Source organism: Hylobates moloch, unplaced genomic scaffold, assembly GCF_009828535.3.
Source record: "Hylobates moloch isolate HMO894 unplaced genomic scaffold, HMol_V3 SCAFFOLD_1, whole genome shotgun sequence".
Lineage (NCBI taxonomy): Eukaryota > Metazoa > Chordata > Mammalia > Primates > Hylobatidae > Hylobates > Hylobates moloch.
Window position 1 is genome coordinate 61,307,980 of NW_026652276.1, and position 16,895 is coordinate 61,324,874.

A 16,895-nucleotide genomic window follows, 5' to 3' on the forward strand; every position below is an offset into this window, starting at 1 on the left:
AGAAAAGTAACTAAGGTGCTGATTCTGAGATAGGGAATACACAGACACACACATATATACATATATATAGGTTTAGAAAACTATATGGTTCAAAATATGCCTATGATGCTTCTGATTCATATTTTAATCTATTAACTATCTATTCCATAATTACTTAGAAAATTATGCTTTGATTCTGGTTAAAGATGGATTCTGCAAGAACATAGAAGCTTCTCATGCATACAGTATTTAAAATAGAATGAAATTAGCAATCTGTATCTTGAAATTATACATAACATTTAGCTTCATTTAAAATTAGAGTGCTAGAAGAAGCAGATTTCCATGGCATTTTCATTATGCAGAGAGGTAAACAACAAATAAATAAGCCATACATGAATATGAAATTAACAGCATGATAATTGCTTTACTACTAGAGTGTGTACAATATTAAATCCTCAAATAAACACTTACTTAACCTCATTCTCACGTGTGCCTATTGCTATCATCAAAAGCAGTATACCTAGAACTCAAACTAAGTCAACTTCCACGATGAGGTACAAAGTCCCCAGAAATCATTGCCACGCCCTGGAAATTTCAGAGTGATTTCTTAGGAAGTTCTAGTGCTGGTGGTATATTTGAAAACCAGTGAACACGAGAGAAAATTTAGTAATGAATTAAAAGAGTACATTTCACATATTATTATTATCTTGCTTATTCCATCATACTTAATTTCTTTGCTAATTCTTAAAAAGCTTCATCCAGATCATCCATATAGGCATTCCAGGGAAGTGCTACCTTCCTGCTGAGACCACCTCCAAGCTCTCTCTCACTCTAACACAGACCCCTGCTGACTTGTTTTACAATATTTATGCAGGAAACTGTTAAACCTTATTTCTGTTGAATTGTTCCTTCTCTGCATAAGGCAGAAATGCTTTTCAAAGTTTTCTTATGGCTCTTAACAATAGCTAAAGCCTGTCTTGTGCTCTGGGCCCAGACTTGCCCTAAATTTAACCCTAAGTAATGCTTTCCTCATCTTAGTCATAGCCTGAAAGTGACTCATTTATAAAGAGGCCACTGGTACAACTGGAGTTTTCCAGTAAGCAGGGGTTAAAAGGTCAGTAATAATGTTACTGCTACCCTTATGAGTATGCAATTGGTAGAGTTCAAAGTTATTTGGGTGTAACCTGACAAAAACATCTCATCATTTTCCACAAGGTACTCAAGAGTAAGATTCAGAAGGGATATATGGCTTGTGTATGCATGAACCCGTCTTTCCTAGCCAGAGACATCAACCACTTCATTGGAAGCCAGCAACTAAAAAGTAAAATAAATTAAATTAAATTAAATTAAATTAAAAGGAAAAAGAAAACAATTATGAGATCCAAAGAAAGGAAAATCTTGTTGTCCCAAATAAGCACCTTTAAAAATAATTAAGTTTTATTGTTCTAGTGATGAAATTAGTATGTCTTTGTTGATCCACTTAAATTTGACTCAATGGGTAAATTTAAGCCTGAGGCTTTTATGCCATTATCAGAGGCTCTGTCAGTGAGTGCTTTAACCTAATTACATTTGATGCAGCAAATCAACAAAACCACTGCTGGTATGACCTCTGCCAAGAGGACTAGCGAGCTAGACAAATGGAGCTTAAGATGTTATTAGTTGTTCTGTTGCAAAGTTCCAGATACATCCCGACAGGAGGCTGTTGCATGACTTGGGCATGCATCCTCCAGATGGCATTCTGCATTGGCTTGTGGCAAGGCTCACAGGGATACTGGCACATTTTCTCTGTCAAAATGAAAGTTTTCCAATTACAAGGAGATAATGTGAGGAGATGCAAACTTAATCTCTTAAACAAAAGGTTGCAAGCTGTGTAATAGCCATTTCAGGGGAGAGATTTCACTATAGTTCAATTGATTTAAACGTTTCAGATCACAAAATGGGCTATCTTTCCTAATAAAACCAAAGAATCAGCTGCAGTTGGTGCTATTTACTGGAACAGTGCTATAATGCTTTCATCATCTAAGAGATGCTTCTTTTAACAGTGTTCTTCCATGGAGTTGAAGTCTATGCTCTTTTTTTGTTTTTTTTCCTAATGTGTAAACAGGTACAAAGAGGCCATTTTGCTTTTAGTTAAACACCAAATGCCTTAAATGAAGTCTTCAAATTTAATGTTAAAAGATACCAAATCATAGAATTTCATTAGGAAGACTACAAGTTAAATGGTAAGAAAGCCCTATTATCATCAAAACCTGTAAGACAACTTAGCTAAAATGCTAACAGTATTTTCTAACCCAGGGAATGCTAATAAAAATGATATGTAGAACTCTCAATCCCTATGAGAATGAAGTGATATGCCTCAACACTTATCCAAAAATAACTGACTCATCCAAGTAAATCAGTAAGTACCTTGTTGTAAGGTTACTTCCTAGGAAGATAGGGATTTTCAAGTTGACATAAAGATGCTAAGACAAAGCAGGGGAGCCCTTGTAGATCCCTTTCTACAAATCCAACAAGGACACTACATAAGTTTAGAACATCTGCTAGCTCTTAGAAGAATGTTTTACAGGGTAACTACAACCACACTTTTGTACCAAATGCATTAAACAATTTCAGCAGAGTTTAAGTGTTGAAATGATCATACAATTCTAATGTAAGCAAAGATTGTTCAATATTTATACTGATTCCTCTCTTCTGTGGTTTAAAGAGAATTAACTGATCCAAAATTTCTAAGCACATATTCAGAATATTAAAAGAGAAAAGGTACATTTCCAAAAATTAAGGTAATTCATATACAGAAAAATATTTTTACCTCAAATTTCAAAACATTTAAAAAATATATTTTAGCCATTAAGATGAAGATCAATGTCACAAGGCTGTGCATAAACGCTGAATTGCAGTCAATAGGGTAAAATCATAGCGAGCAGCTGCCTTTTGTCATTTCCATAGAAAGTAGCTAGGAAACTGTCATGTCTTTACTGAAAATTCAGTCAGCTAAATAAAGCAGGAATATATATTCTAAGTAGTCTCAACTGCAACATTGTAAGATCTGTAAATCAGCCAGAAATATAAGTAAGGCCTGCAAATCTCTCAGAAAACTTAACAGATTCCTATCGAAGAGTTAACGTTTTCATGCAAGTAGCATTTTTAAATAGCTTCAGCATCAACATAAAGTGGTCTACAACAGCTGTTGTAAAGCTCAACATCAATTTTATGTTGGCTCAACTACTAAACAGCAATCACAATGGCATCCCTTAGGAGGTATTTAAGGGCCCAAGGGTATAGCAATTTAAAAACTGAGTAGGAAATCAAAACAAATTCCCAGTCTGTTTACAAAAATACTTCTCCCTATGTTCTTGTACCACCACCTAGTGGTTACAGGGCTCTCAATCTGACCATTGATGGGAACCAAATAGAAGGAAAGAAGAGGGAAGGAAGGGAGAGCGGAGGAAAAGTAAGAAAGGCAGGAGGAAAGAAAAAGAGAAGACCATGAAAATAAAAAGAAAAAAAAAGGAGGAGAAAATAAAAATTAACAAAGAAAAGCAAAAAGAAGAACACATATAATTTTCAGATCTTAACATCTACTTCCTCATAAAATTCATAGCATGTTACCAATTTGAATTAAAACACCGTTTAAAACCATTTCTCTTTATACATTTATTAAGTACGTGAAAATTCTATAGTCGATATAACAACTCCCTGATAGTCTTGGGAGAGTGTATGTGTCCAGGAATTCATCCTTTTCTTCTAGATTTTCTAGTTTATTTGCATAGAGGTGTTTATAGTATTCCTTGATGGTAGTTTGTATTTCTGTGGGATTGGTGGTGATATCCCCTTTATCATTTTTTATTGCATCTATTTGATTCTTCTCTATTTTCTTATTAGTCTTGCTAGTGGTCTATCAATTTTGTTGATCTTTTCAAAAAACCAGCTCCTGGATTCATTGATTTTTTGAAGGGTTTTTGTGGCTCTGTCTCCTTCAGTTCTGCTCTGATCTTAGTTATTTCTTGCCTTCTGATAGCTTTTGAATGTGTTTGCTCTTGCTTCTCTAGTTCTTTTTACTGTAATGTTAAGGTGTCGATTTTAGATGTCTCCTGCTTTCTCTTGTGGGCATTTAGTGCTATAAATTTCCTTCTACACACTGCTTTAAATGTGTCCCAGAGATTCTGGTATGTTGTGTCATTGTTCTCATTGGTTTCAAAGAACGTCTTTATTTCTGCCTTCATTTTGTTATGTACCCAGTAGTCATTCAGGAGCAGGTTGTTTAGTTTCCATGTAGTTGTGCGGTTTTGAGTGAGTATCTTAATCCTGAGTTCTAATTTGGTTGCACTGTGGTCTGAGAGACAGTTTGTTATAATTTCTATTCTTTTACATTTGCTGAGAATTGCTTTACTTCCAACTATGTGGTCGATTTTGGAATAAGTGTGATGTGGTGCTGAGGAGAATGTATATTCTGTTGATTTGGGGTGGAGAGTTCTTTAGATGTCTATTAGGTCCACTTGGTGCAGAGCTGAGTTCAAGTCCTGTATATCCTTGTTAACTTTGTCTCTTGGTGATGTCTCATGTTGACAGTGAGGTTTTAAAGTCTCCCAATATTATCGTGTGGGAGTCTAAGTCTCTTTGTAGGTCTCTAAGGACTTGCTTTATGAATCTGGGTGCTCCTGTATTGGGTGCATATATATTTAAGATAGCTAGCTCTTCTTGTTGAATTGATCCCTTTACCATTATGTAAAGGCCTTCTTTGTCTCTTTGATCTTTGTTGGTTTAAAGTCTGTTTTATCAGAGACTAGGATTGCAACTCCTGCTTTTTTTTTGCTTTCCATTTGCTTGGTAGATCTTCCTCCATCCTTTATTTTGAGCCAATGTGTGTCTCTGCATGTGAGATGGGTCTCCTGAATACAGCACACTGATGGGTCTTGACTCGTCATCAAATTTGCTAGTCTGTGTCTTTTAACTGGGGCATTTAGCCCATTTGCATTTAAGGTTAATATTGTTATGTGTGAATTTGGTCCTGTCATTATGATGTTAGCTGGTTATTTTGCTTGTTAGTTGATGCAGTTTCTTCCTAGCATCGATGGTCTTTACAATTTGGCATGTTTTTGCAGTGGCTGGTACCGGTTGTTCCTTTCCATGTTTAGTGCTTCCCTTAGGAGCTCTTGTAAGGCAGGCCTGGTGGTGACAAAGTCTCTCAGCATTTGCTTGTCTGTAAAGGATTCTATTTCTCCTTTGCTTATGAAGCTTAGTTTGGCTGGATATGAAACTCTTGGCTGAAAATTCTTTTCTTTAAGAATGTCAAATATTGGCCCCCACTGTCTTCTGGCTTGTAGAGTTTCTGCTGAGAGATCCACTGTTAGTCTGATGGGCTTCCCTTTGTGGGTAACCCATCATTTCTCTCTGGCTGCCCTTAACATTTTTTCCTTCATTTCAACCTTGGTGAATCTGACAATTATGTGTCTTGGAGTTGCTCTTCTTGAGGAGTATCTTTGTGGCATTCTCTGTATTTCCTGAATTTGAATGTTGGCCTGCCTTGCTAGGTGGGGAAGTTCTCCTAGATAATATCCTGAAGAGTGTTTTCCAACTTGGTTCCATTCTCCTCGTCACTTTCAGGTACACCAATCAAATGTAGATTTGGTCTTTTCACATAGTCCCATATTTCTTGGAGGCTTTGTTCATTTCTTTTTACTCTTTTTTCTCTAAATTCTCTTCTAACTTCATTTCATTCATTTGATCTCCAATCATGGATACCCTTTCTTCCACTTGATTGAATCGGCTACTGAGGCTTGTGCATGTGACACGTAGTTCTCGTGCCATGGTTTTCAGCTCCATCAGGTCATTTAAGGTCTTCTCTACTCTGTTTATTCTAGTTAGCCATTTGTCTAATCTTTTTTCAAGGCTTTTAGCTTCTTTGTGACAGGTTCGAACATCCTCCTTTAGCATGGAGAAGTTCATTATTATTGATCTTCTGAAACCTACTTCTGTCAACTCATCAAAGTCATTCTCCAACCAGCTTTGTTCCACTGCTGGAGAGGAGCTGTGATCCTTTGGAGAAGAGGTGCTCCGATTTTTAGAATTTTCAGCTTTTCTGCTCTGGTTTCTCCCCATCTTTGTGGTTTTATCTATCTTGGTCTTTGATGATGGTGACCTACAGATGGGGTTTTGGTGTGGATGTCCTTTTTGTTGATGTTGATGCTATTCCTTTCTGTTTGTTAGTTTTTCTTCTAACAGTCAGGACCCTCAGCTGCAGGTCTGTTGGAGTTTGCTGGAGGTCCACTCCAGACCCTGTTTGCCTGGGTATCACCAGTGGAGGCTACAGAACAGCAAATATTGCAGAACAGCAAATGTTGCTGCCTGATTCTTCCTCTGAAAGCTTTGTCTCAGAGGGGCGCCTGGTTGTATGAGGTGTCAGTCGGCTCCTACTGGGAGGTATCTCCCAGTTAGGCTACTCAGGGGTCAGGGACCCACTTGAGGAGGCAATCTGTCCGTTCTCTGATCTCAAACTCCATGCTGGGAAAACCACTACTCTCTTCAAAGCTGTCACACAGGGACTTTTAAGTCTGAAAAAGTTTCTGCTGCCTTTTGTTCAGCTATGCCCTGGCCCCAGAGGTGGAGTCTACAGAGACAGTCAGGCCTCATTGAGCTCTGGTGGGCTCCACCCAGTTCGAGCTTCCAGGCTGATTTGTTTACCTCGTCAAGCCTCAGCAATGGCAGACACCCCTCCCCCAGCCTCACTGATGCCTCGCAGTTCGATCTCAGACTGCTGTGCTAGCATAGAGCAAGTCTCCGTGGGCGTGGGACCTGTGGAGCCAGGCGCGGGATATAATCTCCTGGTGTGCTGTTTGCTAAGACCATTGGAAAATTGCCATTTTGTTTTTTGTTTTGCTTGTTCTGCTTTGCATTTCTCTGTTTCCTTTTTCTGGCTTCCAGTGAGTTACTTGAAAATTTTTTAGAGTTACATTCTAATTCACTTGTAATAATTTTTAATATATTTCTTTGTATACCTTGTTAGTAGTTGCTTTAAGTATTACTTTATATATAAAGAATTTGTCAAAGTCTACTGGTGTTAACCTTTTACCAGTTCAAGTCAAATATAAAAACCTTACCTCCATTTACTTCCCTCTACCTCCTTCTGTTTATAATTGTCTCAAATATTTCTTTCACATCATTTAAAACCATATCAGGCAGTGTTATAATTTTTGCATCAACTGCAAAACATAATTTAGAAGACTGGACCATTAAATTTTATTTTAATCATCTGTATTTTTGTCTACAGAAAGGCTCCAGAACTGGAAGCACTGGTACCTTGAAAAGGAGGAGCATGGCACAGGCAAGGGCTCCTGAAAACAGGAGCATGAGTTGAAAGTTAAGTTTGTCTAATTAGCAATCAGACACTTAGATTCCCAACCCCACCCTGTACAGCTTGCCACTATTTCTCATATTATGGGTGTCTGAGGGACAACAGACATAGCTGAAGAATAGGTGAGACACCTAAGGAAAGTAAGAGTATTATGTAAGAATCTGCACACAATCAATAACATTCCAGTCACCTCCCTCCCTATGCTCTACTCTGCTCCCAGCTTTTGGCAAACAAGATTCTATTCCCAGGCTGAAAACAGGAAGATTCCTTTGATTACTAAGCTAAGCCTAAAACAAAAGGTCTAAATATACTGGCCTCTATGTGTTTTATCTTTGAAAATACTTATAATCTTTGGGTGAATCATACCCAGTCAATACGCACGACCATGCACACACAGACTTTCCAAACAGCATTGTAGTGACTAACTCTGAAATATGAATTGACAGCCAAGAATCAGCTGGCATTTAAGAACATTTTCTGATATGAAAGAGGGAAATCAAGGCAAATAAGCAAGAAAAAAAAATTTGCAAGAATCAGGGACAATGCAGTAAGGGGAAGAGAAGTTAAGAGAGATTGAGAGAGAGAGAGAAAGATTGTGATTGCATTCATGAAGAGCAAAACACCAAAAAAGAAAAGCATTCAAGAAAGAGCTCCTGAAAATAAAATAAAAAAATAACAAAAATAAAAGATTCAATTACAGGTGGGAGGTAATTCTGAGATGTCTCTTAAAAGAAAATAAAAACCACACACTGAGAAAAAGCATGAAGAGTAGGACAGACAAAATAAGAGAATCAAATTAGGAGTTTGAACATTCATTAATAAGAGTTCTACAACGCTGAAGCAGATAAAGTAACAAGGAAGACATTATTTGTATTTGTTCATTATCACAGTGTTATAAAGAACTACCTGAGACTGTAATTTATGAAGAAAAAAAGATTTAATTGACTCACAGTTCCACATGGCTAGGGAGGCCTCAGGAAACTTACAATCATGGCAGAAGGCAAAAGGGTAGCAAGCATGTGTTATCACAGTGAAGCAGGAGAGAGAGAGAGCAAAGAGGAAAGTGGCACACTTTTAAACCATTAAATCTTGTGAGAACTTACTCACTATCACAAGAAGAGCAAAGGGGAAATCTGCCCCCATGATCCAATCACCTCCCACCAGGCCCCTACCCTGACATGTGGGGAAATCAATTTGACATGAGATTTGTGTGGGAACACAGAGACAAATCATATCATTCTGCCTATGGCCCCTCCCAAATCTTATGTCCTCACAACACAATCATGCCTCACCAACAGTCCCCCAAAGTCTTAACTCATTCCAGTATTAACTCAAAAGTCCAAGTCCAAAGTCTCTTCTGAGACAAGTCAAGTCCCTTCTGCCTATGAGCCTCTAAAATCAAAAACAAGTTATTTACTTCCAACATACAATTGGGGCACAGGCATTGGGTAGATGTCCCCATCCCAAAAGGGAGAGATTGGCCAAAACAAACGGGCTGCAGGCCCCACACAAGTCTGAAACCCAACAGGGCAGCCATTAAATCTTAAAGCTCCAAAATCTTCTTTAACTCCATGTCTCCCATCCAGAGCATACTGATGCCAAGGGTAAGCTCCGACAGTCTTGGGCAGCTCTGCCCCTGTGGCTTTGCAGGGAACAGCCCCTGTTGCTGCTCTTATGTGCTGGCAATGAGCTCCTGCAGCTTTTCCAGGTGGATGAGGCAAGTTGTCAGTGAATCTACCATTCCGGGGTGTGGAGGATGACGGCCGTCTTCTCACAGCTCCACTAAGCAGTGGCCCAGTGGGGACTCTGTGTGGGGGCTTCAATTCCACATTTCCCCTCTGCACTGCTCTAAAAGAGGCTCTCCATGAGGGTTCTGCCCCAGCAGCAGACTTCTGCCTGGAAATCCAGGCATTTCCATACATCCTCTGAAATCTAGGCAGAGGCTGTCAGGCCTCAACTCCTTACCTCTACACAACTTCAGGCCCAACACCACATGAAAGCCACTAAGGCTTGGGGCTTGCACCCCCTGAATCAATGGTCTGAGCTGTACTGTAGCTCCTTTAAGCCATGGCTCGAGCTGGAGCTACTATGATGCAGGGCACCAAGTCCCAAGGCTGCACAGAGCAGCAGTGGGGCCCTAGGCCCAGGCCACTAAACCATTTTTTCCTCCTAGGCCTCTGGGCATCTGATGGGAGGGGCTGCTGCAAAGATCTCTGACATGCCCTGGAGACTTTTTCCCCACTGTCTTGGCTACTAACACTCAGCTCCTTATTACTTATGCAAGTTTCTGAAGCTGGCTTGAATTTCTCCCCGAGAAAATGGGTTTTCCTTTTCTACCACATGGTCAGTCTGCAAATTTTTCAAACTTTTAAGCTCTGCTTCCCTTTTAAACTTAAGTTCCACTTTCAGACCATCTCTTTCTTCATGCTACGAGTGTACACTTTTAGAAAAAGCCAGATGACTTCTTGAACATTTTTCTGCTTAGAAATTTCTTCTGCCAGATACCTTAAATCATCTCTTTCAAGTTAAAACCTCCACAGATCTCTAGAGCAGGGGCAAAATGACACCAGCATTTTTGCTAAAGCATACCAAGAGTGACCTTTACTCCAGTTCCCAATAAGTTCTTCATCTCCATCTGAGACCACCTCAGCCTGGACTCATTGTTCCTATCACTATCAGCATTTTGGTCACAACCATTCAACAAGTCCCTAGGAAGTTCCAAACTTTCCCTTATCTTCTTGTCTTCTTCTGAGCCCTCCAAACTGTTACAACTTCTTTCCAAGTTCCAAAGTCACTTCCACATTTTCAGGTATCTTTATACAAATGTCCCACTTCTCTTGGTACCAACTTTCTGTATTTGTTTATTATCGCACTGTTATAAAGAACTACTTGAGACTGGGTAATTTATAAAGAAAAAAGGTTTAATTGACTCACAGTTCTGCATGGCTGGGAGGCCTTAGTAAACTTACAATCATGGTGGAAGGTGAAGGGGAAGCAAGCATATCTTACCACAGAGAAGCAAGAGAGAGAGTGAGTGAAGCGGGAGGCACCACATTTTTAAACCATCAGATCTTGTGAGAACTCACTATCATGAGAATAGCAAGGGGGAAATCTGCCCCCATGATCCATTGCCTCTCACAAGGTCCCTCCCCTGACCCCTGACACATGGGGATTACAATTTGACATGAGATTTGGGTGGGTACACAGAGCCAAACCATACCATTATTAAATAACAAATAGTGTGGAATTCAAACTGGAACTGGAGGACAAACGGTCCAAGAGTGCTGACTTTGAGGGAAAAAAATGAAACTGATGGATTTTTTAATTTTAATTTAAAAAATTTTTGTGAGTACACAGTAGTAATATACTTATGGGGTACATGAGATGTTTTGATACAGGCATGCAATATGAAATAAAATCATCATGGGGAAAGAGGTATCCATTCACTAAATCATTTATCCTTTGGGTTACAAACAATCCAATTACACTCTTTAAGTTATTTTAAAATGTACAATTATTATTGACTATAGTCACCCTATTGTGCTATCAAACAGTAGGTCTTATTTATTCTTTCCCATTAACAATCTCCACCTCCCCATTATCCCCCTACTACCTTTTCTAGCCTCTGGTAACCATCCTTTTACTCTCTATGTCCATGAATTCTGTTTTGATGTTTAGATCCTTCAAATAAGTGAGAGTATGAGACATTTGTCTTTCTGTGCCTGGTTCATTTCACTTAACATAATGATTTCTAGTTCCATCCGTGTTGTGGCAAGTGACTGGATATCATTCTTTTTTTTTATGGCTGAATAGTACCTCATTGTGTATATGTAACACATGTTCTTTATCCATTCATCTGTTGATGGACACTTAGGTCGATTCCAAATCTTAGCTATTGTGAATAGTGCTGCAACAAACACAGGAGTGCAGGTAACTCTTTGATATATTGATTTCCTTTCTTTTGGGTGTATATCCAGCAGTGGGATTGCTGGATCATATGGTAGCTCAATTTTTAGCTTTTTTTGAGGAACCTCAAAACTGTTCTCCATAGTGGTTGTACTAATTTACATTTCCACCAATAGTGTACAAGGATTCCCACTACTCCATAATGTCATCAGCATTTTTTATCACTTGTCTCTTGGATATAAACCATTTTAACTGGGCTGAGATGGCTGAGATGATGTAGTTTTGATATGGATTTCTCTGATGGTCAATGATACTGAGCACGTTTTCATATGCCTGTTTGCCATTTGTATGTCTTCTTTTGAGAAATGCCTACTCAAATCTTTTGCCCATTTTTTGATTGGATTATTAGACTTTTTCCTGGAGTTGTTTCAGCTCCTTATATATTCTGATTATTAATCCCTTGTAAGATGGGTGGTTTGCAAATATTTCCTCCCATTCTATGGGTTGTCTTTTCACTTTGTTTGACTGCATCCTTTGCTGTGCAGTAGCTTTTTAACTTGATGTGACCCCATTTGTCCATTTTTGCTTTGGTTGCCTATGCTTATGCGGTATTATGCAAGAAAGATGGGCCCAGACAAATGTCCTAGAGAGTTTTCCCAGGGTTTTCTTGTAGTACTTTCATAGTTTGAGGTCTTAGATTAAAGTCTTTAATCCATTTTGATTTGATTCTTGTATATGGTGATAGACAAGGGTCTAGTTTCATTCTTCTGCATGTGGATATTCAATTTTCCCAGCACCATTTATTGACGAGACTGCCTTTTCCCCAATGTGTGTTCTTGGCACCTTTGTCAAAAATGAGTTCATTGTGGATGTGTGGATTTGTTTCTGGGTTGCTATTCTGTTCTATTTGTATATGTGTCTGTTTCTATACCTGGACCAGGCTTTTTTGATTACTATAGCTCTGTAGATCATTTGAAGTCAGGTAATGGGATTCTTCCAGTTTTGTCCCTTTTGCTTAGGATAGCTTTGGCTGTTCTGGGTCTTTTGGGTTCCATATCAATTTTAGTATTGCCTTTTCTATTTCTGTAGAAATAGAAATAGAAAATGTTACTGGTATTTTGATAGGGATTGCATTGAATCTGTAGATTTGTTTGGGTAGTACAGACATTTTAACAATATCGACTCTTCCAGTCCAGGAGCATGAAATATTTTTCCAATTTTTTGTGTCCTCTTCAGTTTCTTTCATCAATGTTTTGTAGTTTTTGTTATAGAGATCTTTCACTTCTTTGGTTAAGTTAATTACTAGGTATTTAATTTTATGTGTGGCTATTGTAAATTTTTTTATTTCTTTTTCACATTGTTCCCTGTTGGCATTTAGAAATGCTATTGATTTTTGTATGTTGTTTTTGTATCCTACAACTTTACTGAATTTATTTAACAGTTCTAATAGTTTTCCTGTGGAGTCTTTAGATTTTTCCAAATATATCATATCATTAGCAAACAAAGATAATTTTACTTCTTCATTTCCACGTTGGATGCCCTTTATAGCTTTCTCTTGTCTGATTGCTCTAGCTAGAACTTCCAATGGTATGTTGAATAACAGTGGTGACAGTGGATATACTTGTCATGTTCCAGATCTTAGAGGAAAAGGCTTTCAATTTTTTCCCATTCAGCATGATACAGGCTGTGGGTCTGTCACATATGGCTTTTATTATGTTATGAGGTATGTTCCTTCTACACCCAGGTTTTTTGAGGGTTTTTACCATGAAGGAATATTTAATTTTCTCAAAGGCTTTTTCAGCATCAGTTGAAATAATCATATGGTTTTCATCCTTCATTCTGTTGATATGATGTATCACACTGACTGATTTGCATAGTTGAACCATTCTTGCATCCAAGGGGTAAATCCCACTTGGTCATGATGAATAATCTTTCCGATGTATTGTTGAATTTGGTTTGCTAGTATTTTGTTGAGGATTTTTGCATCAACATTCATCAGAGATATTGGCCTGTAGTAGTTTTCTTTTTTGACAGTCTTTTTCTGGTTTTGGAATCAGGATAATACTGGCTTCACAGAATGAATTGGAAAGTATTCCCTCCTCCTCTATTTTTCAAAATCGTTTCTGTTCTTTTTTTCTTTTCTTTTCTTTTCTTTTTTTTTTTTAAGAGAGTCTCACTCTGTTACCTCAGGCCGGAGTGCAATGGCACAATCTCAGCTCACTGCAACCTCCACCTCCCAGGTTCAAGTGATTCTTATGCCTCAGCCTCCTGAGTAGCTGGGATTACAGGTGTGTGCCACCACACCCAGCTACTTTTCTTTTTTTTTTTTGTATTTTTAATAGATACAGGATTTTACCATGTTGGCCAGGCTAGTCTCGAACTCCTGACCTCAGGTGATCCAACTGCCTCAGTCTCCCAAAGTGCTGGGATTACAGGTGTAAGCCACAGCACCCAGCCTTGGAATAGTTTGAGTAGGATTGGTATTAATTCTTCTTTAAATGTTTGGTAGAATTCAGCAGTGAAGCCATCAGTTCCTGGGCTTTTCTTTAGTGGGAGACTTTTTATCACAGCTTCAATCTCATTAGTTCTTATTGGTCTGTTCAGGTTTTGGATTTCTTCCCAGGTCAGTGTTGGTAGAGTGTATGTTTCTAGGAATTTATCAATTTCTTCTAGATTTTCCAATTTATCAGCATATAGTTGCTCATAGTAGCCACTAATGATCCTTTGAATTTCTGCAGTATCAGTTGTAATGTCTCCTTTTACATTTCTGATTTTATTTGGATCTCTCTCTTTTTATCTTAGTCTGGCTAAAGGTTTGCCAATTTTTTTAAACTTTTTGAAAAACCAATTTTTGGTGTCATTGATCTTTTGTATTTTTTTTTAATTCAGTTTCATTTATTTCTGCTCTGATCTTTTTTTTTCTAATTTTAGGTTTGGTTTGCTCTCGCTTTTCTAGTTCTTTAAGATGCATCATTAGATTGTTCAGTTGAAGATTTGTCTTCTTCTTTTTTTTGATAAAAACACTCATAGCTATAAAATTCCTTCTTAGTATTGCTTTTGCTGTATCCATTATCATTTGTTTCAAGAAGAAACTGATAGATTAGCTATGTGTCCAACTGTTATATTAAGAGGATGTTTAGAGAGCTAATAAATGTTTAGAAATGAGTTATCAATAAGAACATAGGAAGGCAAGTAATCAAAATAAAATTAAGTGATTTTCAGGAGGAGAAAGTTGTATAAGAAAGAAGATGCCATTATACTACATTATATTGCTTTGCTATGGAAGCAATATAGTGTACTACATTGCTATATTTATGCTGGCATATTAATGTAACATTCAATATATATTTGACCCAAATGTGACATGATTTGAGGGAAATGGAGTGAGAGAAACTAGAAGAGTGTATGGGGCTGGGTAAGAGATTAGTATAAATATCCATTTTCCATGGTGGAATGTCATGTCAATAGATAATGTCTGAAATGGGAAAGCCAAGAAATAGCAGTACAAATGTGTTATTCAAAATATAGAGTTTAAAACCAGAAAAAATAGCTTGAAGAGTTGAAAGTGAATGCCTGTGGGGAATGTGAATCAGAGCATGGAGAGGTAGAAAAGAGGCCTGTGAACTTCCTCACAAGCTTTGTAGTACTATTTTACTTTAACTACGTGATGTGTTATTTTGGTTAAAATTAATTTGAAAATAACAATGCACTCAAAAAATTTGAGCAATACAAAATGGTACTTACCCAAAATTAATTTTCTCCCTCTTCTCCGTAGTCTAAGGTGGCACATTCTCTTTAGTTGTAAACATTCTAGTGTATATTCTTCCCGACATTTTTCTCTGCGCACAAAGATATAAATCTAAGAAAAACAGCAGCTTAGGGGTAAGTAGTTATGATGGTTAATTCTGTCTGTCACCTTGGCTAGGTCATGATATCCAGAAACTTGGTTCAAACACTATTCTAGATGTTTCAGCAAAAATATTTTTTGGATAGAATTAACATTTAAATCAGTAGACTTCGAGTAAAGAAGATTGCCCTACCTAACATAGATAAACCTCATCCAATCAGTTGAAGGCCTTAAGAGAAAGAGGTTCCCCAGTGAAGAGGGAATTGTGCCTCCAGGCTGTCTTAGAACTCAATAACTCTTCTCTGAGTCTCCAGTCTGCCAATAGACCCTGCAGATTTTGGACTTGCCAGCCATATCATGTAAGTCAGTATCTTAAAATAAATCTTTCTGTACACACACACACACACACACCCTATTGGTTCTGTTTCTCTGGAGAACTCTAATACAGTAGTGTTTAAGGACATACAGAGAAGGGACTTGAAGGCTGGGAGGAATGAGTCTGAACTAAGAAATCTGGGATATTCTCTAAAGTCCTTCGAGAATGGAAATATCTACTGGTTAGATATTTTCTGTGATTGGAGTACAGAAAATTGCATAATAAGGCTCATAATATGAGGTACATTTGTGGAAATATTTGAGTTTTAATAGTAATTTGAGAGATGACATACTGGTAGCTATTTTACATTAGTGCAGCTGTAATTCTTTCAGTCGAGCCAAATGTTTAAGAAAAACGAGAAGCTGCAATAATAGAAAGTATTTCAAAATCACACAAACTTGCTTTCAAACCCCTGAGGACAGAGTTACTTTCAAAGGCCTACTCTGTCTTGAATTTGCTGTATTGTCTTGAACCGGTTATTTCTGTAATCTTGTGTTACCACATTTATAAAAATGGGGGCTGGGTGTGGTGCTCAAGCCTGTAATCCCAGCACTTTGGGAGACCAAGGTAGGCAGATCATGAGGTCAGGAGTTCGAGACCAACCTGACCAACATGATGAAACCCCGTCTCTACTAAAAATACAAAAATTAGCCAGGCATGGTGGTGCATGCCTGTAATCCCAGCTACCAAGGAGGCTGAGGCAGGAGAATCACTTGAACCCGGGAGGCAGAGGTTGCAGTGAGTCAAGATCATGCCATTGCACTCCAGCCTGGGTGACAGAGTGAGATTCCATCTCAAAAAAAAAAAAAAAAAAAAAAAAAAAGGATAACTATACCTCTCTCACATTCAGGAGGGCAAGAAGTCGTTAAAAAGTAATGAATATTAGTTGCTTCCAAGGAGCAGTTTAAAGGACGCCAAGTCTTAAGTGACTCTTCCTGACAGAGACAGCTTAATATCCCTCTCATCGTCACAGGGGAGAGGTGGGGGAAAAAGGAGAGAGGAGAAGGGAGAGGGCAGAGAAAGAACACTGATAACCTGAAAATAATACAATGCCACTTTGAAAAAAAATGTAGATGGAGTGTTCAAGTTAGTGAGGCAGAGACCTCAGGAACAAAAGGGGATTATACTTACTTGTTACATTTGTCATTGTATGTGCAATGATGTTAAATTTTTATTAAGATTTTAATAGCCAGCACTAAGTCTGTTAGGAAGAAAATGGTCTTTATTTGAAAATAACTTGATTGGTTACTCCTTCCCCACTTGGAGCAGAGCCTGGATGTCAGCAGTAAACAAGATATCAGAGAAAGGGGAAGCTGTCAGGAGATGAAGGGAGGAATTTCTTGTGTGTTTGTTTGCTTTTTCTCCCTCTGGATAAAAGAGATGAAAATGAGTAAAGGTCAGAGAAAAGGAGGGAAGGAGAGAAGCCAGCAAGATAG

At 38.1% G+C, this 16,895-nt stretch overlaps 1 protein-coding gene across 1 annotated transcript in view; it reads right to left on the bottom strand.

Moving 5' to 3' along the window:
• Positions 1 to 16,895, bottom strand: part of LOC116810587 (uncharacterized) — a 320,737-nt gene that overhangs the window by 298,038 nt on the left and 5,804 nt on the right. The window contains exon 3 of the mRNA XM_058440558.1: positions 14,981 to 15,075. Coding sequence (XP_058296541.1) covers positions 14,981 to 15,075 — 95 coding nt within the window. The remainder of the gene's footprint in view (positions 1 to 14,980; positions 15,076 to 16,895) is intronic.